Source organism: Drosophila serrata, unplaced genomic scaffold (genome assembly GCF_035046125.1).
Source record: "Drosophila serrata isolate PLE 108 unplaced genomic scaffold, ASM3504612v1 contig_71, whole genome shotgun sequence".
Taxonomy (NCBI): Eukaryota; Metazoa; Arthropoda; class Insecta; order Diptera; family Drosophilidae; genus Drosophila; species Drosophila serrata.
In genome coordinates this window covers 591,028-613,875 of record NW_028256969.1, presented here as the reverse complement: position 1 = coordinate 613,875, position 22,848 = coordinate 591,028, and the positions used below count along the sequence as shown (strand labels likewise).

General features: G+C 49.8%; 9 protein-coding genes across 12 annotated transcripts; 8 read left to right on the top strand and 1 right to left on the bottom strand.

Moving 5' to 3' along the window:
- Nucleotides 1–2: 2 nt before the first annotated feature.
- On the top strand, nt 3–21,842 carry hob (bridge-like lipid transfer protein family member hobbit). 4 transcript variants are annotated; one of them, XR_015273087.1, is made up of 11 exons: nt 3–223; nt 315–441; nt 515–1,048; nt 1,103–1,384; nt 1,449–1,592; nt 1,650–3,736; nt 3,799–4,279; nt 4,345–7,518; nt 7,578–7,677; nt 21,531–21,626; nt 21,722–21,842. XR_015273087.1 is itself a non-coding variant. In XM_020950860.2 (10 exons), the coding sequence occupies exons 1-9, from the start codon at nt 171–173 to the stop codon at nt 7,635–7,637; spliced, it is 6,942 nt and encodes a 2,313-aa protein (XP_020806519.2). In that variant the 5' UTR covers nt 3–170; the 3' UTR covers nt 7,638–7,677; nt 7,728–7,961. The 4 variants fall into 4 exon arrangements, 3 of the variants coding, with proteins under 3 accessions (XP_020806519.2, XP_020806518.2, XP_086695244.1); XM_020950860.2 differs by lacking the exons at nt 21,531–21,626; nt 21,722–21,842 and adding an exon at nt 7,728–7,961; XM_020950859.2 differs by lacking the exons at nt 21,531–21,626; nt 21,722–21,842 and having other exon boundaries at nt 7,578–7,961.
- On the bottom strand, nt 7,679–21,133 carry gry (trafficking protein particle complex subunit 11 gry). Its single transcript, XM_020950862.2, has 10 exons — nt 20,220–21,133; nt 19,928–20,158; nt 19,422–19,865; nt 18,954–19,355; nt 18,488–18,892; nt 18,182–18,384; nt 9,240–9,772; nt 8,360–9,178; nt 8,112–8,306; nt 7,679–8,055 (listed from the first exon to the last, which is right to left on the bottom strand). The coding sequence occupies exons 1-10, from the start codon at nt 20,960–20,962 to the stop codon at nt 8,029–8,031; spliced, it is 4,002 nt and encodes a 1,333-aa protein (XP_020806521.2). The 5' UTR covers nt 20,963–21,133; the 3' UTR covers nt 7,679–8,028.
- LOC110182754 (trypsin beta) lies at nt 10,472–12,714 on the top strand. The gene has a single exon (XM_086839150.1). The coding sequence runs from the start codon at nt 10,472–10,474 to the stop codon at nt 11,306–11,308; it is 837 nt and encodes a 278-aa protein (XP_086695276.1). The 3' UTR covers nt 11,309–12,714.
- On the top strand, nt 11,496–12,714 carry LOC110182753 (trypsin beta). The gene has a single exon (XM_020950864.2). It carries the CDS (start codon nt 11,496–11,498, stop codon nt 12,441–12,443), a length of 948 nt encoding a protein of 315 aa, XP_020806523.2. The 3' UTR covers nt 12,444–12,714.
- On the top strand, nt 14,019–16,716 carry LOC110182807 (seminase). The gene has a single exon (XM_020950945.2). It carries the CDS (start codon nt 14,019–14,021, stop codon nt 14,796–14,798), a length of 780 nt encoding a protein of 259 aa, XP_020806604.2. The 3' UTR covers nt 14,799–16,716.
- Nucleotides 14,942–16,716, top strand: LOC110182755 (uncharacterized). The gene has a single exon (XM_020950866.2). It carries the CDS (start codon nt 14,942–14,944, stop codon nt 15,716–15,718), a length of 777 nt encoding a protein of 258 aa, XP_020806525.2. The 3' UTR covers nt 15,719–16,716.
- Nucleotides 15,872–18,174, top strand: LOC110182756 (seminase). The gene has a single exon (XM_020950867.2). It carries the CDS (start codon nt 17,212–17,214, stop codon nt 17,980–17,982), a length of 771 nt encoding a protein of 256 aa, XP_020806526.2. The 5' UTR covers nt 15,872–17,211; the 3' UTR covers nt 17,983–18,174.
- LOC147644894 (seminase) lies at nt 15,904–16,716 on the top strand. The gene has a single exon (XM_086839161.1). It carries the CDS (start codon nt 15,904–15,906, stop codon nt 16,678–16,680), a length of 777 nt encoding a protein of 258 aa, XP_086695287.1. The 3' UTR covers nt 16,681–16,716.
- LOC110182801 (stress-associated endoplasmic reticulum protein 2) lies at nt 21,574–22,810 on the top strand. The gene is made up of 3 exons (XM_020950934.2): nt 21,574–21,626; nt 21,722–21,842; nt 22,155–22,810. The coding sequence occupies exons 2-3, from the start codon at nt 21,759–21,761 to the stop codon at nt 22,263–22,265; spliced, it is 195 nt and encodes a 64-aa protein (XP_020806593.1). The 5' UTR covers nt 21,574–21,626; nt 21,722–21,758; the 3' UTR covers nt 22,266–22,810.
- Nucleotides 22,811–22,848: the final 38 nt, after the last annotated feature.

The window sequence follows — 22,848 nt, the reverse complement described above, 5'->3', positions numbered from 1 at the left end:
GTTTTTTTTTTAGTTTTCTTTTGGTATATTTGATTATAGTATTTTTTAAAGATCTGGCTATGGTCACTTTATTGCCGCATCATGTTTGACAAGCAAATTTCAGTAAATATAAATTAAAAAAACTTATTGCAACAGAAAAGTGGGGGCGCTATGTTTCTTAAGGTGCAGACATGATGCTCCAGCTGCTTGTATTCTGCCTGGTGCTCTTTATACTCCTTTATTGGTAAGTAGAAGCTCCCAACGCCCAGGCCTGCTGACTGGTTGTCGTTCGAGCGATCATAAAAACATAATTGAATCCCTCTTCTCTATTTTAGGGTCTTGCCCACGGTCATTAGCTGGTATCTGATCAAGCGGTTTCGGGTCAAAGTTCGGATCGGACGTATCTCGCTGCCATATCTGTCCCTGAAGAATGTGCACATCAGCAAGAGCGGATTCTCGGTGGTAGGCGTAGCCGCTCTTAAGTAAAGAAATTCCTATAGAAGTCAAATGCCCCCAATTCTTGTTTTTACCATAGCAAATCGAGGAGGTGTGCCTGCGCAGCAGCTTCTTCACCACCGAAGTGACCAAGCTGCTTTCCATTTACATCCGTGACATTCGCATCAACAAGGACATACGCAACTGGCAGGATGTTGACACCGATGACGACCCGCTCCAGCAACTGCCCGCGATGCCCTCGTCTAAGGAGGCAAAGGGTGTGCCGGACTTTCGGCAGACCAAGGTGCCGGCCAGCATCATCACCTTCGCACAATTTATGGCCGTCCATGTGAACAACATATCGGTGGTGCTGATGAATAATGACTTTGATCCCGGCTGGTTCCTGCATGCGACGGCCAAGGAACTGCATCTGGATGGGAGCATCGTGCAGAATGCTCGAGTCCTCCTGGTGAATGCGGCGCTGAGCGAGGCGCAAGCCAAGATGCTGAGGCACTGCAGCTCCAGACGGCAGTCATTAGAGAATCTAAACAAAATACGGCCCTGTCTGGGAGAGGTTAGCTTTGATGTGACCCTGGACGCCTCGCTCTTTGCCCAGGGACCGCTTTCCATGGATGTGAGTTGGCTTAAATACGCGTAGAAGGTAATTTAATAGCCTTTTCCCTTGTAGACACTTAGTCTGGTAATCAACAATGCCAAATCCGTCATCCATGGCGGACTGTACGAGTTTCTCAGCGAGGCCAAGCGCAGGACGTCGACGACGACGGGCCACCAGGCAAGGCGAACGACTCGGGTCTTAGGTTCACCCAAGAGCAGCTATGATAATGACAACTATGAGAAGCTGGCGCCGATTATACCAAAGAACTTTAATTTTAGCATCAAGGCGGCTACATTTTCCGCCGTCAAGGAGAACTCGCAGAACGATTTTAGTGCCAAGCTGCAGTTGTTTCATGTAAGGATCTAATTTACTCCTTCCCCTGATATGTTTTAATGAGAATCTATAACATGCTACCCAGATCACGGGCAAGTTCAATTCAAAAGTCACCGATGAAAAGACCTTGCTGCCTTCCATGCTGGCCAAGTTGGTGTTCCAGCATTTGGATATAGACACCAAGTACGAAAAGCTGTTGTTTGTAGAGCAGTTCACAATAGATTCGGTGGTAAGCATGGCTTCCTTCAGTATATGTAACTTTTATGTAATTATACCCCATTTCCAGCTAGAGAAGGACATCTTTAATCTGTATGTGAAGCTCAAGACATTCCAGATAATCTACAATCACAGCGAGATCTTTGATTTTGTCAACAACAATTTCCTCGCACGACAGCGCTCGAGCGGAGGGGCCTCGCAGCAGCTGCCGCTCCAACTGATTCACAAGCAGAAGTCTCTGCCAGATCATCTGTGCTTGGACAAGGCGTCCGAGGACTGCCTGCAGGCAAAGAACCGCCGCGAAGGTGGCATCCTCGAATGGATAATGCAGCGCATCGTGGTCAAGGGCTGTGCTGAGCTGTTCAATGTCTCGCTTCTGATGCAGCTGGAGGACGAGAACATAGCCATGAGTGTCAGCCACACGCGGTTTCTGCTGGAACAGATTGAGGAAAAGCGGAGCTCGCGGTATGACAACAAGTTCCTTAACCTCCTGCTGAATCAGCGTCAGTGGACCATGGAGCTGATGGTAGAGACGCTATGGTCCAACCTGGGTAACTCTATCAACGATACAAACAATCTGAAGAAGACCCACTCGCCTGGATCGCCGTTCTTCTTGGGCGTGAGCCTGGTCAAGCTATGCTCTTATGCCAACACCACAAAACTGGACATTTCGGTGCACACCTTCCGCACGGAATACAGCATGCAATTGGCGGAGTTTGTGGTCAAGTCAATGGAGTGCCTGCGGCAGTATCGAGGCCTAGAGCCAAAGAGGACAAGCTCAGGACGTTCCAGGCACAGCGCCATTCAGAACCTAACTGATCTGCCATTATCGTCGTCATCGTCATCATCTACCTCACTGCGCGTGTCCGTCAAAATCAAGGACATCACGGCCTATTTTGTAAACCATCACAACGCCTACATGCTGCTCAGCTTCTCCGAACTTTACCTGTCGCGAGCCCAGCACGTAGCCACGCTGAAGCTAGAGGAATTCCAAATGGCCATCATGCGGTCGATGAAGGCCTCGTCGCTGTGTCTCACTGACTTCGCGGATGTGTTTGCCACCTGCAAAACGATTCGCTTAGAGCACGAACAGGTGGAGGGCGCCCTGGGCAAGCTGTCCATTTACATACCTTGCAACACGGACGCCACCTGGAACTCCAACCTGCACATGCATCTGCTCACCCTGGTGAGGGACATGGTAGATCTGAAGACGGAGCTAGCCCTGCCCGCATCGCCGGCGAAGAAGGCAGTTCCTCGCGGAGGATTAGTCGTAGAATTATCTGCGGAACGAAGCACAATTTTCGAGATAAAGCTCTCCGAACGCCACTCCGTCCAGATATTTGTGGAGAGCCTTTTCTTCAGCCATAAGGATCGGAACATAATCTACGCGGAGAATGTCTTTGTCAAGATCGACGATCAGCACATCTTTACGGTGAAGGAGCTGGACATGCAGTCGGTTCCACGGCTGGAGGTGCTCACCCAAGAGCGCCTCAACTTCCCCGGCTTTCAGTTGCTCTCCAACAGGGTGTGGGTCACCACGATCGGCTCCTTCAAGGCCATATTCCCCTATGACCACGACTTCTACAATGCCATCAACAGCGAGTGCGTGTCCCACTTCAAATGGCTCAAGTTGGTCCACAACTACAAGAAGAAACCATTTACGGTGGATTCTCCGCTGCCCTGTGATTTGGTCATCAAGATCAAGGAGTTCCTGCTGGAGATAAGCGACGATCCCTTCGAAGTGAAGCTGCGCGACAACTACGTCCTTCTGGTCGACGAGTATCTGGAGAGTCTAAAGCGGAAGGCAGTGTTTGACAAGAAGATTGCCGAGCTGTGTGCGGAACGCCTCCTGCTGCCCGCTGGGACCATCGAGAGCCTGTACGCGAATCTGGTAAAGAAGAACTCGGAAATCTACATACAACGCTCGAAAAAGATCCGCGAAAGCGGTCCCGTCCGCACACGCCTCCTGGCTTGGATTATGACGGATGTGGAGATCATGGCAATGGCTGATACCTCTATACATGGTTACGATAATGTGACACGCATGATGCGGGAGATCGATCACGAGAGCCCCTGGCCGGAGGAGGGCCTGGAGTTCACCACGCTGTGGTGTCGAGGCGTCAACATCAGCTGCTCCGAGTGGAAGTTCATGCTGAGGTGAGTCCTTTGCACCTGCACCTCTTCTTGTTCTGTAATATTAATTTTCTGTGGTCTTTCAGGGACTTTCCGCAGCCAATGTTTTATGTGAAAAGCATGCGGCTTTATGGAAATCTCTGTGGCGCCGAGCAGATGGGATCCAAACGGGCAAAACGCGATGTCTTCATTGAAGTGGGCGAACCTTTTGGAACCGATGTCATCCAGCGCAGCATGCCGTCGCTGAAGTTCTACCACGACTTTGACTGCGAACTGGAGAGCTGCAGTTATGCCTTTGGAGCCTGCTGGGAGCCCGTGATGGCCCAGTGCAATCTGAGCTTCGAAAAGATCTCGGCCCCGTCCAAGGATCCCTCGCCTCCGCTGCCATTTTGGGACAAGTTGCGACTGCTTCTGCACGGACGACTAACCCTGATAGCCAAGCAGTTCACCATACTGCTCCACGCCTCCCTGGATCCGTACAACACTACGGAGGAAATGGAGCTGACGTGGAACAATTGCGGCATAGTATTGACGAATGCCAAGATCATGTTCAAGGGAGAGCTGAACGTGAGTTCGGCAAAAGCTGTGCAAGATTCGCTTGGGAATTAAATGTATCCCTTTTCTCGTTCCAGGTTACCGTTCGAACGGCATCCCGCTACGACGATTGTCGCCTGCTGCACTTCCCCAACTTGAAACTGACTGTGAAGCTCAATTGGGTGTGCCTTGCCAATCCAAATGATCATCATGCCGTCATGCCATGTGCCCCAAACAAGCTGCCCGAGTACTCAAGCAACCAGGTCCACGACTCGTTCCGTGCTTTCCGGTCGCTGAATCTAAACATTTGGATATCGTTTGAAACGAAGCCAAAGGCGGGCGAAGACCTGGAGGTGGATATACCCAGCCTGGTGCTGTACGGAAGCACGTTGCGGTGGTTCGAGAGCCTCCAGCTTATCCTATCAGGCGTGACGAGACCGACGCGACGTGGACCGGTCTTCAATAACGTACGACCCAGGAAAAAGCCACTCAGCAGGCACTACAAGAAGGCCAACCTGCAGATGTGCCTGCACAAGTTCCAGGTGCTCTACTGGATGTCGCACGCCCTGCAAAAAGGCTTCCAGCTGAATGGCCGACGTGTGTCCTTCAGTTCTGAGCACTCGCTGTCCCTCAACCCGATAGAGGATGGCCTCATTCATCGGCCGAAGGCGGACTGGTCAACGATCTATATGAACTGTGAGCTCAACGATGCCGAGATCTGGCTGAAGAGCATTGTTACCGAGAAGATGGACAGCAGCTCAGAGAACCTGGCCGCTAGTGCAGCCGCCGATGCCTTTAAGATCGTTCGCTTCTACTTTCTCAGCGTGGCCAAGGTGTCCTATGGACGCGAGGCTCTAATACCCGCGGCGGCCGCCACTACAGAGGAGGATGTCAAGGCAAAGTCGACGACGCCCACGCATAAGCTGGTCGTGTACGACCTAAAAGGCGCCTGGACCAAGAGCAATCGCGATGTGGCCTTTGCCCTGTTCGATTCCTTTATGAAGTCGCAGAAGCTGAAGAATAACCTCTCCACGGAGGCGGTGAAGAGCTATCGCAAGGAGGGTGCCGGCAATTCGGCGGTGCTGAAGCATAAGCGAAGCGATAGCACCATAACCCTGTCCAGTGCGAGCAACGAAGGACTGCCAAGTGCCTCGCTGAAGAAGGCCCCCGCCCAGATCCATGCTACCGCCATGCTCCAACAGCTCATCGCCGAAGCGGACCACAAGTTCAATGTGTACAGCGATGATCATAGCACTCAGTCGAGGGAGCTGCAGCTCCAGGGACTGCAGGCTTGCTCCGCCCAGGACATTATTCATGAGAATTGGTCCATTAGTTTGGTCAACTCACAAGTGCTGCTCAAGGGCTGCGAGACGTCCGGCTATGTTATCATCAGTGCAGCCAAGGCGGAGATATTGCAACGCGAACACCGCCCTGTTTGGCGGGAGCGCTCCCTCATCTCGAAGACCACCTGGAAGGGATTGCTGGAGTGCATGCAGTACTATGCCACCGTGAGTGCTGGTGATAATAACTCCCTGCTGGAGAAGGAGATTATGTGGCTGACAGTGGACAATATCCAAGACAAGGACGAGACGGTGATCAATAACTTGCCCGAGGATATTTCCCATTTGGTGGGCAGTGGACGCAGTGTGGGAGGTGTTGTCTCTGAGACAGTGGGCGCCTTCCTGAGCGATAATTCCGGTGAGGCCCAGCCCGTCCAGCTGCAACGCATCGTGTCCAAATGTAAGTGCGAGTTCTTCTACGTGAGCTACGGCGATGCCATCGATCCGAATAGCATTACTGAGGTGCCGCCGCCACCTTCCGAGGAGCTTCTATCGCCGTGGGAGAAGCAGGACGATCCCGTCGATGCTTTCACCTTGATGCATCACGACCTAGACGTCTGCACCAACTCGCTGCAGTACGCCATGATCCTGGACATCGTGAACAACCTACTGCTTTACGTAGAACCGCAACGCAAGCAGGCGGCGGAGAAGCTCACCCGCATGCGCTTCCAGCTGCAGCTGCACTCCACGGAGGACCAGAAACGGCCCATCCAGCAAAAGCAGACGGTGATCCGCAGCCTGCTGATGAAGATTCGGTCGCTGGAGAAAGACATACACATGATCAGCAAGGAGCGGGTGGAGGATGGCGACACCCTGGAGCTGCGAGCGGAGTACGAGCATGTCCAGCAGATGATCCGCGAGAGCAAGGAGGAGCTGAACACGTACAGCGAGGACCTGGACATGATGCTGCTGTGCTACAAGGAGACCCAGCTGTCGCAGCTCAGTAAGATCCTGAATGTGCGATCCGACGAATCCGTGACCATGGTGCGGACCAACGAGATCTGCTTCAAGCGGGCCCAGTGGCGGCTCACGGAGACGGATGGTCAGATCGGCATAGCCGATCTCGTTCTCAGCGCCTTCCTCTACACCAAAAAGTCGAAGAGCGACGATTCCGTGGAGCATCTGCTGGAGCTGGGGAACATACGCATGGAGAACCTCTTGCCGCGCGAAATCTATCGTGATGTCCTGCTGGCCACCGAGATACAGAAGGACATGCCAGTGGATACGCACAAGCGGGTGCTGCGCATCTTCTGCCGGGAGAAGGCGCCAGTGGGCGGGATCTCGGTAAAGGAGCACTTCGAGATCAATGTGGCCCCCATCACCATAGCCATCACGAAGAAATTCTACAGCACCATGCTCAAGTTCTGCTTCCCGGATCGCGACGCCTCCGAGACGGAGGTCAGCGACGAGCTGGACGACAATGCCTCCACCAGTTCGGCTTCCACAACAAATTTACAAGCGGTCAAGCCTTCGTCATCGTCCTCGGCGTCCTCGGCGTCATCGTCGTCGATGTCGACCAAGCGCTCTGGTAAGTCCAAGAAGGGCTCCAAGGACTCGGAGTTCTATGTGAAGATCGAAAAGGACGATGTAGAGAAGATGAAGGAGCGCGCCGAGAAGAACAAGCTCTTTATCTACATCAAGATACCAGAGGTGCCCGTCCGCGTCTCCTACAAGGGCAACAAGGAGAAGAATCTGGAGGATATTACGGACTACTCCCTAGTCATACCCACGCTGGAGTATCATAATGTTACCTGGACCTGGCTGGATCTATTGCTGGCCATGAAATCGGTGAGCCGTCGGGTGATATTCTCGCAGGCCATCAAGCAGAAGCTACATATCCATCAGCGACAGCCCATCCTTTCCGCCGGCGAACGAGCCACACCCCAGGAGGCAGAGGACAAGGCAGTGATGCTGTTCGGCAATCGGTTGCTGGTGAGGATCCAATACCCATAATGGTTTATGCTTTGCTTTAACGGATTTCTCTTTCACAGAACGAGAACAAGAACCAGAAAAAGGGTGGCGTCTTCAAGTTCTCCTCCAGCGGGAAGTGATGAAGCTCCGCAGACAGGAAACAAAAGGATACTTAACCAAGTTTGTATGCTTTATCTATTTATATTTATTATTACTGTGTACGTTCAAAGGATGTACGAAAATACAATGTGCAACTTGCTGTGCTGACCAGGACTTGGCAGGACTTGACTGCTGAACAGGAATGTCGAGTCGCCCGCTTAACAAATACGATTCACATACACTTCAATCACACACTCAAGTATTAAGCTACTGCAACTCTTTAAATATAATATATAATATATGTTTCGTTTGTTGTTAGCAATAAAGAAGGGCATGGAGCAGATGTAGTTTAATTTTTACACACACATACGCCCGAGTTGTTTATACTTTTATTGTAAACTTTAAAACACTTAAACTTAGGCATCTTCATTCCTACTTGTTCTGTTGCTTCAGCGGTGGCTGGAAAAAAGGCCCTGGTCAGCATTGTCAAGATCTTAGGATTAAGAACTACTCACCAGCACAAAGACTCGTTTGGGCAGCGCCCGCTGCACCAGTTCATCGAGCAAGGCATTCTGGCTATCGTTCTTCTGCGGATCCGCCTTCGTGTTGTACTCCAAGCTCAGCACGGGCAGCTCCTGCCAGCCCACTTGCAGGGGATACAGGTTGTAGACCAGTTCCTTCTCCTCGTAGGCCATTATGGAGATATCCAGCTGGGGAAAAATATTTTAGTATTTTAATTAACATTAGGGAGAGGATACCCCACCTGTTTATGTCCCGAGCATATAAAGTTATCCGTCTTGCTGATGCTCAGGTTGGCTGTCAGATGCAGTACATGCGTTGTCGGGTTCTTCAGTAGCACCTTGAAAGCCATAGGCATCTTCACGAACATCTTCTCCTCAATGGTGCAGTAGATATTCAGCGGTGGCTCCGCAATATCCAGGCCACTGATCACAAACTTGGACTCATTCTCCTCCTTGCCATTGGCGCGTCGCCAGCGGATGCAGAAAACCCCAAAGATGGGCACAGCGGACGCTCGCTCCGGTTCCAACGTGTAAACGCCCTTGATAAAGCCACGACAATGCCCCGTGCCCTGGACAGCTTCCAAGGCCTTATTGTACACCAAGCGAGTGGTCTTGAAGTTCTCCTGGCCGGCGCCTGTCGTCGCCTCGCTAGCTTCGTTGGCCTCCTCCGAGTGCAGGGAACTGCTCATCACGCCCGCATTGGCCACCTGCAGGGCATTTGACACAGCCGAGTTGCTATTGATGATGGTCATCGTGGTGGGTATCTTGGCCACCAGACTCTTGCTCATGTAGGCACTGATACCGGCAGGCGGCACCGGAGTGGGACCAGAGGCGGTCTCTTCGATGGCAGTCGCCGGCTTGAGGGCGGGCCTAATGAACTTACTGGCCACCGGCTTGCCCTCCAGCTTGCCCCGATGATCCAAATCCCGAGCAGTTGTCCAGTCCCGCAGAGTAGCATTCGTGCGAAGCACTATCACGCTCTCCAGTTGCTCACCGGCACTGTACTTGTTGGTGTATTTCTTTCGCTTAAAGCTGTAGTTCGATTGCACTAAATTGTGATCCTGCAGGAGAAGTAGAACCGTCACAAACACGCTTAAAGCTTTACAAGAAACCATTACTTACACATATAAAGAAGCTGTCCAGTATCTCCACATCATCGACGGCCACCACCTCTGTGTTGGCTCGCAGTAGGAAATTCTCGCCACGATACAGCTGACCCAGCGGCTTCCTGTCCAGGGTGTAGAAGCGAGCGGCGAACTTAAAGTCCCCGTAGCAACGCACCGTCAGTACATCCTCCCGTGACTTCCGCAGCCGCGTCTCGTCCAGGTACTCTATCTGCACGGGCGAAATTGTCGCCAGGCTATTGTTGGGCACACCCTTCACCTCGTGATCGGGTGTGGATTCCGCCGAGCTGTTCGTTGCTGCGCTGACCCTGGCTGCATTGCCTCCAACGCCACCACTGCCGCCTCCACCGGGACCACGATCCACATCCAACGTATAGCTGAGCCTCTGTTGCAGCTTGATTTCCGCTTCCGCCAGGCTGAAGATGTAGAAGGTGGCCGTGTTGCTGCCATGAGCAGATAACTCTCCCACATCGATCTGGATCTGGGCGTGAAGCTTCTGGCGACCCGGTGAGATATCCGTGGTGAGAAAAACTGGAAGAGGTTGGATAGTTATATTAGGAATTTTTAAGATCTTCTTGAGGTCATAACTTGGGCAAAAAGCCACCGATTGCCAAATGTCATATATATTCCGATTCGTGATTAAAATCTTAATTCATTAATAACAAATTTTGAAGAAAACTATATTTACAATTTTTTCGCATATTTTCCAAAATTTTATAAGGGGTTACATCGTTAAAATTGTCAAAAATTTGTAAAAATTTTAATTTTTTAAAATTGTAAATGTAGTATGCAGATTTATTAAGCTAACAAAAACTAACATAGAAAAGCTTTCTAAACTGCAATAAGTGAATTTTTGGCTTAGTTATGAATAATTTAATACAAGGTTTAGTGCGTTCCCTTTCCTTCAGTATGTGTCCCATCTTATCTCTTTAACAAATTTCCTGCAGGTGCTCCCGCAGACAATCACTCTTCTTTGTGCTCCCAGTTTCCGTTCCATGCTCTAGCTTATCTTTATATTGAAACCCAAGGCAAACATTACCGCACAGAGAGTGGTGACGCCTCACTTCCTCGTAGCCCCCACACCAAGTTCATTGCCGTGTGTAAACACCTGAGAGCTCACAAGGCGGCGGCGCAGGTGTTTCTGGGCTTCTGTAACTGGTTGCTCATTGGGTAGGTCAGTGTCGCCACTCGCTGGGCTAGGCTGGCCTGGGCTCTATAAATGTTTGTGTAATGGGCTTCGGAGCTCCAGTACAGGAGAGTCAACTGATCGAGATGCAAGCTGCTCTGCTTCTGCTGACGATGATGTGGACGCTTTGGATACCGGAGATTGCGGCAGCGGCGGTGGAGGAGCAACTGGAGTTGCAACGCAATCCGCGCGTGGTCGGCGGACATCTCAGCGATGTGCGGAATCAACCGCATATGGTCAATATACGGCGGCGTGGCAATTTCGAATGCGGCGGCTCCCTGATCACGCCGCAGTGCGTCCTCACCGCCGCTCATTGCCTGAATGACGGGCCGCCCTCCGATTTCGTGGTCCGCGGCGGAGTCACCTATCTGAGCGACATGAGCAATGCACGCTACGTCCGGAAGGTATTGTTACCGTCGGCCTACAGTCGCACCACCTTGGACCATGATGTGGCTATACTGCAGCTCCAGCAGCCGCTCCAGGCCTCCATTGCTCGTCCTATAGGATTGGCTTTGAACTCACCGCGTCCGGGTAGCTTTGTAAGAGTCTCCGGCTGGGGTTTGACCGACTCCGACTCCACGACGCTGCCCAATCAGCTGCATAGCGTCCATGTGAAGGTGATGCCGCAACGCGAATGCCGGAACTTGTACCGTGGCTATCGAAACATCACCACGACCATGTTCTGTGCCTCGGTGCCGGGACTAAAGGATGCCTGTGCCGCCGATTCAGGCGGACCGGTGGTCAATGCACACGGCTTCCTCGTGGGGGTCGTGTCCTGGGGTAGGGCGCATCGCTGTGCAGCGGCGGACAGCCCCGGTGTTTACTCCGATGTGAATTACCTATCCGACTGGATAGTCGATAACATGCACAGGTACTGCTAAGAGCTGCTACAACCAATCGAAGCTGATTGTTGACGTCACTGGGAGTCGAAGCAAGAATGCCATTGGAAGCACTGCCTTCCATTGTGATCCGCGATCTCTGTTTGCTCAGCTGTTTTGATCCGTATTTCGGCGAATATCCGGCCATAAAAGCAGGGGCAAGGTCACCAGCGCCACAGTTCACAGCAAGATGCTCTGGCGCTGGGATTACCTAATCTTGGGCATGCTGCTCCTAGCCGAGCTCTGCCAACTTGGCGAGGCGGTGGCGAATAACAACAAGGTGAGGCGGAACAGGCGACTGAGAAGTGTCAAGGGACGCCAGTTGTCTGCCAGAAGAACCAACCAGGTGGCGGCCAGAAACAGGAATACCAACAGATCGGGAGCCGGCGTCAAGAAGCTGAATCAGCGAAGGAAGGCAACTACAACCGCCAGCAAAAACTCGGCCAAGATCCAATCCAGGATTGTGGGCGGCACTTCTACCACCATTTCGACAGCAAAGCACTTGGTGCAGGTGCGAATCTCTCAAACGAATCTTTGCGGCGGCTCCATCATAGACGATCGATGGATCCTCACCGCCGCCCATTGCGTCCGGGGAAACCCAGCCTCGGCCTTCATTGTCCGCGGTGGCACCACAACTCTCGATGGCAGCGATGGCATCGTCCGCTCTGTGGACTCCGTGCACGTGGCACCTAAGTTTACCACCGCCAGGATGAACATGGATGCGGCGTTGCTCAAGCTGAATGAGTCCATGACGGGCACCAATATAGAAACCATCACCATGGCCACTTCCCCGCCCAAGGCGGGCTCAAATCTACGAGTAGCTGGTTGGGGTGTCACGTCGGAAGGCAGCTCAACGGCCTCCAGGACCCTGAGGTTTGCCCAGTTAAGGGCAGTGCGGAGGAGCAGGTGCAGGAACCTTTATCGCGGCAGGGCCACCATTACGAACTACATGATCTGTGCCACCGCCGCTGGCAGGGATTCGTGCAGCGGGGATTCCGGCGGTTCGTTGTCCAGGAACAACACCTTGTTCGGCATAGTGTCCTTTGGCTTTGGCTGTGCCAGATCCCGATATCCTGGCGTTTACACATCCGTGTCCGCCATTCGTCAATGGGCCAACAATGTGATGGCCAACAATTGAGGTTCTTACACAAGTAAATTATGTCCAAGATCACTGATGAAATTATACTTTTAAAGATTTAAAGTGTTTTGTATCAATCAGATCTTAAAAAAGATCATCTTACTCCTTTCATTGTAATAATTTTTCATGTAAAGATGACTTTATGATCTTAGAAAACATCATTTTGAAATGAACTAAATCGAATTTCATGATTGGTATATGAAATACTAAACATTATAGAAGATAATATAATTATAATCGTATATAATATAAATTACATCTTTGATTATATCAATTCGTTGTTTTTATGGACATTTCAGATAACTTTTGACCCTCATTTTCATGTCTTTTTAAAGTCTGAAGGACACTTAATATTAACCCAACTGATACTACCTCCTAAGGTCGTTAGTTGCTACTTGCGATTAAATAAATAATTGTTAAATAAAGAGTTTTGGCATTTAAAAATAGAAAACAAGTTCATCATACTTCGCAACAAAGAATATATATATAAAATAAAGACAGGCAACTTTGGGAAACCGAAGTTTTTATACATTTTTTGTTTGCAATTGGAATAATATTAAATCGATTATAACTTATTTATTCTAAAATATCAAGATTCTAGGAAATTAATATCGATAACTTCCCTAAACAAATCAAAGCTTAAAAAAGCCATAACTAAGCATAAAATACACTAATTTAGTTTAGTTTTTATTACATTAACAAATCTGCATACTAAATTAAACAAAATAAAAAATTAAAATTTGTAAATTTTTGAACATTTTAAAAACGTAACCCCTGAAATTTTGGAAAAAATTAGAAAAATTTAATTTTTGCCCTTACATGTCTAGATCAACTCGGCTTTTCATGCTAATCAGGGATATATTTGAATTATAGGTTCGGAAATGGCTCCTTCAATTTGTTTTAAGCATTTAACTGAAATTAAAATACCTATAAAAGGGTATAAAAACACATGCATAAAACAGTTGGAATTTATCTTGACGCAAAGAACGAAAACCTTGCGTCGTTTGGTCTTTAAAAATGAGTAAATATAAATATATATATATTTTATATAAACAATAAAGCATTGATAACAAACACGCTTCAGTCAAATAACTATGGCGATGGAAAAGAAAAACAGTATGATATTTAGGCCATTGTTTAGGCCTGTTTTTGGTAGCATTGTTTGTTTAAGACTATTTTAATAAGTTGAAATAGGTAAGACCTAAAATAATGTAAAGTTTGATCCCAGTTCTATGATGGCTTCATACTTCATACTTGAAGAGATTGATAAGAAATGCCTGACCAACGTTAACTCTCACTAACAATATAAATATTTGAATTAATCAAAGATCTAAAGTTAATTATTCAATCAAGTCAAACTAATCGGAAATAATACTTCCGTTCAAGTTGGGTTCAGAAACCCATGTTATTATAATAAATATTAGATTGTAATACCAACAACATAGACCCAGTTTCCGCTTCGATATTTCTTTGATTCCGAGTCAGATTCCGATTGAACAATTGTACAAATGTTAAAGCCTCCCCAGAGATTTAGGCACTATAAAAGCCATATTTCCCTTTAATGAATATTCCACAATGATTTCGTCACGCTGCCTGCCCTTGCTGTTGCTCCTCATCGTCCTGGATATCTTCGGATATACTTCCTTCGCTGCCGGCAGCGTGGCGATAGAGCCCCGTATCATTGGTGGCCAGGTGTCCAGCATTAAGCAGGAGAAGTATCTCCTTCAGGTGACCACATCTACAGAGCTGTGCGGCGGATCCCTGATCAAGCCGCGTTGGGTCATCACAGCGGCACATTGCGTGTACCAAAAGAACAAGGATGAGTTCAAGGTGTATGGTGGTGCCTCCAATCAGGGTGGACCATATGCCACCATCCGCCTGGTGGATTACGTGGCCATTCGGCCGGACTTTAATAAGAAGACCTTGAACATGGACGTGGCAGCGCTGCGTCTGACAGCGGACATGACGGGAGCCAATATAGAGACCATTGGCCTGGCTTCTCAGTCCGTTCCACCTCGCGCCTTGGTCAAGATTTCCGGTTGGGGACTCACAACACCCGATGCCACATCGACGGCCACGCGGGTGCACAGTGTCATAGTGCCCATGTGGTCACGTTCCTCCTGTGTGTCCGCCTTCAAGGGCATACATCGCATCACCCGCTCCATGGTGTGCGCAGCCAAGCTGTACAAAAAGGATTCCTGCGATGGTGACTCGGGCGGACCGCTGGTCTATCGCGGCCAGCTTGCGGGAATCGTGTCCTATGGCTATGGATGCGCCTCCTCGCTGCCAGGTGTTTACACCAGTGTCCCAGTGATACGGCAGTGGTTCCTGCGTGTCGTGAAAGAGAATTCCTGAGCATAGTCTCTCTAGCGTTAGGCCTAATCTTTAAGTTTCGAATAAATAGTTCAAGTTTATCGGACAGGCAATTAGCTTTGGGAATGCGGCAGGAGATAATGGAATATATAAGCTAGCTTCCAGGGTTGTGGCTCCATTAGACCATGTTAAAGCTTCTCCTTGGACTAGCACTGCTGGAAGCCAGCTCCGGCAGCAGGCTGGGTAAGATCTTTGGTGGCATGACCACGTCCATTAGTGAGCATTCCTTCCTGGTCAATCTTCGACGCAGTGGAGGGTTTCGTTGCGGTGGCGCTCTAATCTCACCCACCTGTGTACTCACTGCCGCCCACTGTCTGGAGCGGCGACACCACCAACTGCACGACCTCACTATCCACGCCCAACAGCAGTGTCTGGGCGATCAGTCGCCTTCGGACCATATGCGTCACGCGTGGTACGCTGCAGTTTCGCCACACTACCGCCCCGATCAAGGCCTGGACTCTGATGTGGCTGTGATCCGATTAAGGCACTCCTTTGACATCTCCGGCAATGCGAGTCTCGCCAAGATTGACTACAACGATCTGCCAGAGCGGACCAATCTCACGGTGATGGGCTGGGGCAAGATCGATAGCCACGGTCACAACTGGAATCAATGCCTACAGGCGGCCAAAGTGCAACTCATCCCGCAGAAGCAGTGCTGCGAAACCGTAGGATCTCCAAAGCAATGGGTCACCCAAAACATGTTCTGTGCTCTGGGCGAGAATGCCAAGGATGCCTGCCAGGGTGACTCCGGTGGCCCGGTAATTAACGATGATGGACGCACCGTGGGCATTGTTTCCTGGGGATATGGCTGTGGCAGTGGCTATCCCGGGGTCTACACCCGTCTCGGCACTCCATCGATCACGTACTGGCTGAAGAGCTTCGTGGAGCGACATTGTTGGTGAAAGGAAACTTTCAAACTATTTTATAAATAAATAATAATTGGAGAAGATTTCTTCCGGAATACTGAAATAATGGGCAGATCGTGTGGAAATATATTTCCGGACTAGGCGCAATTCACAGCCATCATTATCACTTCACAAATTGCAATGCAGTATGTTCAATCGGTAACACTCAGTCTGGACATGCCATGACGGGACATTGGTTGCTTCTCTGGTGCCTCTGCCAGGTAACATTCGTGATTACCATCTCGGCCAGCAAATCCCGCATCGTGGGCGGCCAGGAGACGACCATCGATCAAGTTCCGTACTTGGTTTACCTGCGACAAGGTGGCTTTTTCATATGTGGCGGTTCCCTGATCTCGGCCAGCGTTGTTCTAAGCGCAGCACACTGCGTCTCTGATGCCCGGCCGGAGGACTATACCATTCATGCTGGCGCAAGCCGCCTGGATGAGGATGCTCCTGTCACTCGCAGCGTAGCCAGTTTTCACATATCTTCCAGCTACTCAGCTTCCAACTTTGACATGGACGTGGCGCTATTGAAACTAAGGGAAGCCATCCAGCCGATGCCCAGCAAAGTGGCCTTCATAGCTCGCTGCCGTAATCCGCCGGAGGCTAATTCCTATGCCAGGATTAGTGGTTGGGGTGTGACGCAAGAGAATAATCGTGATCCCGCTGCACAGGTTCGTGCTGCTATGGTGCGTATACTGCCGGCTTCGGAATGCAGACGATCCTACGCCGGAGTAGCTCAGCTCAGTGACTCCATGCTCTGTGCTGCCGTCCGGGGTCTCCGTGACTCTTGCTCCGGTGATTCTGGTGGTCCTTTGGTGTACCGCGGTCAGGTCTGCGGCATTGTTTCCTGGGGATTTGGATGCGCCCGCTTGGCTTTTCCGGGTGTTTATACCAATGTGGCCAGCGGCAGGGTAAGAACATTTATAGAGGAAACTCTGCGGAGGATTGGGCATTAACATGACTTCGCGAGGAAATAAAAGCGAGTTTGAAGAACATAGTTTAAAGTGGACATAGTTAGTGAAATACGCAACACGAAATGTATTAGGAAACGATCTGAATATATTTCCAATTAATCAATCAACTAATTTGTGGAATCTGCAGTTCAATCTGCATTCCAATATTCTACCAACAAGGCCATCAAAAGTGTCGAGAACACACCGATGATGATATGAAGCCCCATTACACAGCGGTTTTTAATCGTTGTTGTTGGGTTTCAATTTCAAATTCCCTTACCAACCAATTCGCTGATGGAATCGCTCGATAGGCGACACACAAAATGGTTTATTAAAATAATTATTATTTGCACAATAAACTAATGTGTGTGTGCTCTGTAATGATTATTTCCTCAAAGGCATATAAATCGGAACAGCAGTCGCCGCGCGATTCGAGTCGGAACTGCGACCGAAGAGAGTGTGTTTACTCAGTTGGCTATTCCGGCAACTCGGAAACTGGATTGGGCCAACAACACCGAGGCATGGAGCGAGCTGATGGCGGCTCTGTGGCACCTACACCTGCTGCTGTTGCTCCTCCTCTACCTGATACCATCAAGTTGCTGGGCGGCCGGCAACGAGGCCAACAGCCGAATTGTGGGCGGCGTCCCAGTGGACATCGGCAGCGTGCCCTACTTGGTTAACCTGCGCATCGGTGGTCGGTTTATTTGCGGCGGCTCATTGGTCACACCCCAGCATGTGGTCACGGCGGCACATTGTGTCAAGGGAGTGGGCGCTGCCCGCATCCTGGTCGTGGCTGGCGTTACAACGCTAAGCGAAACGGGTGTCCGGAGTGGCGTGGAGAAGGTCTACACCCCAAAGGCCTACAGTACTCGCACCCTCAACACAGACGTGGCTGTTCTGAAGCTCAAGACACCGCTCAGTGGTCCCAAAGTGGCCACTATTGAGCTCTGCAATGCCAGCATGAAGGCCGGCGAACTAATCAAGGTCTCTGGCTGGGGCCAGATCTCGGAGCGCAATAAGGCCGTCTCTATGCAAGTGAGAAGCGTGGACGTGGCTTTGATTCCCCGAAAGACTTGTATGAGCCAGTACAAGCTGCGTGGCACCATCACCAGCACCATGTTCTGCGCCTCGGTTCCTGGAGTCAAGGATGCCTGTGAGGGCGACTCTGGGGGACCGGCCGTTTACCAGAACCAACTCTGCGGAATAGTTTCATGGGGTGTCGGCTGTGCCCGACAAAAGTCCCCAGGTGTCTATACGAATGTAAAGACTGTAAGGAGCTTCATTGACAAAGCCTTAGGCATGTGATTGATAGAAATACAAAACAAGAAATGGTTCAAAAACTTAAAAAAAGGTTAAACATAACATCTGTAGGATCTACTGATTCTTGGAGAAGGGATTTCTAAGAACCTAGCTTCCGGGGTATATGACAAGAGGCTAGCGGAGCCAATAGAATTTGTATCCACTAATTTCTAATTATAATGAAGACAAATTAATCTGTACTCACCACTATTCCGTAGACCTCCGGGTACACTGATGTGCACGCCCACATTTTGCAGATAGACATTGTACGGATTGCTGATGGTGATCACAACGGGATAGTATTCGTTGACTAGCATTCGCGTGGTGGCCACCACGGGCTCTTGCTCATCCATGCCACTATTATTCTCCTGGCCATGGCCAAGGTTCGTTTGCGTGTCCAGATGAAACCTAGAATATAGAGACGATGATCAGTGGAGCATAAAACTCGCCGCTTGCATGCAATTTTCCCGGAAACTAGTTTAGTCTTCCGGTACGAATGGCTTTGACTTACGTGGGCGCGATGTAACAAATGGGATTGATCGTAACGTTGTCATCGAGATCCCGGCTACGCGTGTGATGCCGAAACAATTGGCGCGAGTAACTCGAACTGCACGTGAGCAGGGCGGCCACCTGGTCGGTACCCATGTATGCCTCCAAACGAACAATGCGCAACTGGGTGTTCTCGTGGAACTGCTGCGCCTCGGTGGTGCAAAACATCTGGTAGTAGGAGCCAGGCTCCAATCTCATGTTCTTCTCAAACGGTTGAGGCAGTGCCACCTGCTCCTGACGCAGCTGTGTGAGGCTGGGAAAGCAGAGATACTTGAGAGCCTCCAGCTTGTAGCTATTCTGCGGATTTCCAGCATCGGCCAGAATTACATGGAAGCTGCGCACGCTCAGCGGTACATCCGTAAGAACCCTTAAAGTATAAAGAACACGTATATAAGGAGAGATTCAGCGACCGAAACTCCCGCACTCACCTCACTATCAGTTTCAACTGGACCACGTCGTCGTTGTTTAGCTGCACTCTCTCGAATGTGGCGCACATCTCCACCACGTCGGTAACCTTATCCAAATCGATTTGAATGGGCGACTTCACGCTGGCCAGTGCAGTCGTCCACAGCGCCTGAGCTTCGCTGGTCAGCTGAGTCTTCGGCATGGGCGGCATACCTTGGAACACCTGCCAGAGGTTCTCCAGCAACAGAATCCGTTCCGCCTGCTCGCCACGGTTGTGGCGCAGGGACAGAGCTTCCACACTGCAGGCAATGTAGTCAGCCACGGAGGCAGAGAGCAAGGCACAGCGCAGCGTCTTCAGCAGAACGTCCGTAAATATGGTGGACCACTTTTCCTGCCGATAATCCGGGAGCATTAACGAATACAATCTGGCGGAGAAGGTTAAAGCACTTGATATCGATCAAACTGTACGAAGAGAAAGGATTCAAACTCACGTCAAGGCCTTGGCATGATCACCGCTCTTAAGGTACTCCTCAGCCATGTCGATAGCTAGTTTCTTGCGAAACCTGAGGCACTTGTAGATCTTAAACTGGGCCATGGCCTGGCTCAGCAACGCTATGATCCCCGACGAGTGGTTGAAGGTGCGCTCCATTTCACACAGGTGCACATTGGCCTGCTGCTCGGCTACCAGGTCGCCCGTCTTGACTGCCCGAATGCCGAAGAACTCCGTGTACAGAGACAGGCTATTGGGGCTATTCGGCGTTGGAGGCGTCGCCTCTGGGGAGCTCAACAGAGTGGTATATGCTTGCTGGGCCGAATCACGTCGCTTCATCACATATTCCGCTGCCTTGTGGTAATAGATTCCCGGGTGCTGCGTTTGTAAGGCGGGCAGGCCGTTCTTGATGGCTTCACAAAAGAGCTCGGCGAAAACCGAGTGTCTGAAAGCAAAATATCGTATGGTTACTCCAACGTTAAAGAGATAAGCGAGGCTAGAAATTACTGCGTGCTCAGCCAGGCATGATGCTCAAAGGCCAGATCCTTAAAGCCCACTCGGGACTTGTACTTCTCTACATGGATGATGAACTGGTTGATGGCGTCTCTCGGGGTCTTTAGCTTGAACATTAGCCGGCAGATTTTGTAGTTCAAGAAACCGGCCAGGGTTTTAATCTCAAGACAATTGCCATCGTTTATCCGAATTTCGTCCAGATTGGCGTAGGCCTGGAAGTAGTGCCTGCACATTAAAGTTAAAGTAATTATTATTTTCTCACTAAAAAGAAACAAGAAAAACTCACTTTTGGCCGGTGCTAAAGTCCTGCCGCATCTCCGCCACGAATCCTAGCTTGAACTGATGCCGAATCTTCAGCGAGGTGTGCGCCGCGGTCAACTGATCCCGATGGTTACGTATCCGCTTCGACATGAGCGCGTAATAGGACTGCGCCATGTCCAAAAAGGCCGACTCCAGCCGTAAAGCGTAGCCCGTGAGGTGTTCCGTGTGCGGGAGGATGAACAACATCTTGCTGGTAATGCCGCAGGCGCTGGTCAGGCTGGCAGCCCGTTCCGCCGCCAGTAAATCCTCGCCCGGCGGCAACGGGGCAGCCTTCTGCAGCATGACCAGGCACAGCCGGGTGTTCCGCTCCTGCAGGGCGTTCTTCAATGCCTGAACAATGCCGGCGCACTGCACTTGCTTCTCCGTCCACTGCAGGTCGTTCCACTCCATGTCCTGAAAGAGCACGACCACCGAGGGCAGAACGTGCAGATGCTTCAGCATCCAGTTGCGCTTGAGTATGCCCTTTGGATGATACCACTCGTAGGAGGCGCGCTTGGGCTTAGCCACCGGGAACTCGTAGTTGGGCGGCAGCAGCTTGTACTGCACTGCCGCCCTGTCGGCGGCCTTGCGCTGCAAACTCCCGCTAAACGCCTCCCACACGGCCTTGTGCACGCCCACTCGCGCCGTGTCCAGCCCGCAGAAGCCAACCAGCGGCTGCGGGGTCACGAGCAGCTCCGACGGCAGGGCGCTGGCGTCCATCGTCGTCATGCTTCCGTCCGTCCGGCCGGGGCTGGTGCACTGAGATTGAGATGGGATGACGGCTTCTTCTGCAACGGCCACTCCTCTCCTTGGGTCCAATGTGATGATCTTCTCCAGCTACGTTGTCCGTGTTGCCATTTAGTAGAGGTGCGCAATATACGATTAAAACATCGATGCACTTCGATGTTTATCGAATGTTCTAATAATCGATGTTTTTCGACCATCGATGATTCTGTGCCGTCACTATCAATATACATCGATGTTTTTGCTCTACCATTCTGGCATCTCTGAAAGTGAAAAAGCTTATGTAGCTTGAAAATAGCTGATAGCCTTAAAATAAGCCGATATTGATTTTTATCTAGCGTTTTATCGTTTTTTTCTATAAATAAATACCAAATAAATAATACTATAATCTTAAATATTTTTGGTACTTAAGTGAAATTTGAGATTTTGATTTTACACGTGTAGAGAACATTTCGTCAAATGCTCACCTTTGGGGTAGAATTCTTATACATGACGTCAAATACCAATGTAAAAAGAAGAATTAATTAAATATATCGATACTTCTCTTTCTTAGCTATTTCTAGCTATTTTTGGTCTTTTTAGCCAATCGGCAACGCACTCTGGTAACACTGGCTGACACGTAGCCTCATTCGTTTTGTTATTTCCAAAGGTAAGATTTAAATCACTGCTTGCAAGCTCAAATCGGACAGTTGCACTCGCAAACGGTTAATTAACTAGAGCTCCATTGCTTTGTGCTTATTTCAGTGTGCGACGCGTGCATCCCAAGACAAACAACACAACAATGGCTCCACCACAGAGAATGCGCGTCGCCAACGAGAAGGCCAGCAAATATGTGACGATGCGTGGCAATGTCCCCAAATCCTCGGTGAGTTTGGTTTTAAGTTTGAGTTTAAATGGACTCCGAGAAGTGCATAAGGAGTTATGTGTAAGGAAAGTCCATCAGGAGGCGATAATCAATTGCGAAAAGTGCCACGCCGTCATTGATTTTATTGCTGATGCGTGCGCTTGGGTATGAGTGTGTGTGTGTGAGAGGAGGGCGGGGGAAGCTGGTGTTTGTGCGAGTGTTATCGGCTCTTCTGGAACTTTGATTAGATGTTCGCTATCGACGCTCGTGCCACTAATTCCAATAATCTCCAACTGCATGTCACAGCTAATCTCAACATATTTCCCATTGCAGAAAACGAAAGAGGGTCAGTATCCCGTGGGTCCCTGGCTCCTGGCGCTGTTCATCTTCGTGGTCTGCGGCTCGGCCATTTTCCAGATCATTCAGTCGATTCGCGCCGCGTAAGGAGAGCTCTCCCCTCAGTTCCGCTTCGCACAACTGTCACCAGCCGCCACATCTAGCGAGGATGGGACACCTTTCCGCAACTTCCCTATACACTTCCCCCAATATACAGAACAGAAACGTAGCTGAATTTTGATTACTGAAACCCCCGGAAACATGTGCAAATGCCTATAAAAAATGTAACTTGGCTTTCCAGTTGATTTTCGTGTCTGCAATATGTATTTTCTAAACACAAACTTTAAGTCCATTTAACGCGTTTTGCATTAATTAATTGTAAGCTCCGCAGCCAACTGAACGTTATGTGCATTCCTGCTAAAATGTCTCCTACACTCACTGAAATAGCTGAACGCGATCCAATATCCCGGATCCGGGCTTAAAGGCGATATATATAATGCATTTTAAAGATGCTTCTCCATGCTCGAGTTCTTTGAATAGTGCAAAAAAGTGTTTAAGCGTTGTTTTCTAATGCAACAGACGAGTAGAGAAGAAAACTATGAGTACATAACAATGAGGAATATATAATATATAATAATTTTTTTACCTATAAATGTGTTTTCTGTATATTGTGGGGTGCTTATTAATTAGT

Coding starts and splice junctions, on each gene's coding strand:
- LOC110182756 (XM_020950867.2), top strand. CDS start 17,212: ATGGCGGCTCTGTGGCACCTACACCTGCTGCTGTTGCTCCTCCTCTAC.
- LOC110182801 (XM_020950934.2), top strand. CDS start 21,759: ATGGCTCCACCACAGAGAATGCGCGTCGCCAACGAGAAGGCCAGCAAA. Junction 21,843..22,154: donor GCAATGTCCCCAAATCCTCG/GTGAGTTTGGTT, acceptor TTCCCATTGCAG/AAAACGAAAGAGGGTCAGTA.
- LOC110182755 (XM_020950866.2), top strand. CDS start 14,942: ATGTTAAAGCTTCTCCTTGGACTAGCACTGCTGGAAGCCAGCTCCGGC.
- LOC110182754 (XM_086839150.1), top strand. CDS start 10,472: ATGGGCTTCGGAGCTCCAGTACAGGAGAGTCAACTGATCGAGATGCAA.
- gry (XM_020950862.2), bottom strand. CDS start 20,962: ATGACGACGATGGACGCCAGCGCCCTGCCGTCGGAGCTGCTCGTGACC. Junction 20,159..20,219: donor GACTTTAGCACCGGCCAAAA/GTGAGTTTTTCT, acceptor TTTAATGTGCAG/GCACTACTTCCAGGCCTACG. Junction 19,356..19,421: donor GATCATGCCAAGGCCTTGAC/GTGAGTTTGAAT, acceptor CTTCTCCGCCAG/ATTGTATTCGTTAATGCTCC.
- hob (XM_020950860.2), top strand. CDS start 171: ATGATGCTCCAGCTGCTTGTATTCTGCCTGGTGCTCTTTATACTCCTT. Junction 1,593..1,649: donor AGTTCACAATAGATTCGGTG/GTAAGCATGGCT, acceptor CCCCATTTCCAG/CTAGAGAAGGACATCTTTAA. Junction 7,519..7,577: donor TGTTCGGCAATCGGTTGCTG/GTGAGGATCCAA, acceptor TCTCTTTCACAG/AACGAGAACAAGAACCAGAA.
- LOC110182807 (XM_020950945.2), top strand. CDS start 14,019: ATGATTTCGTCACGCTGCCTGCCCTTGCTGTTGCTCCTCATCGTCCTG.
- LOC110182753 (XM_020950864.2), top strand. CDS start 11,496: ATGCTCTGGCGCTGGGATTACCTAATCTTGGGCATGCTGCTCCTAGCC.
- LOC147644894 (XM_086839161.1), top strand. CDS start 15,904: ATGACGGGACATTGGTTGCTTCTCTGGTGCCTCTGCCAGGTAACATTC.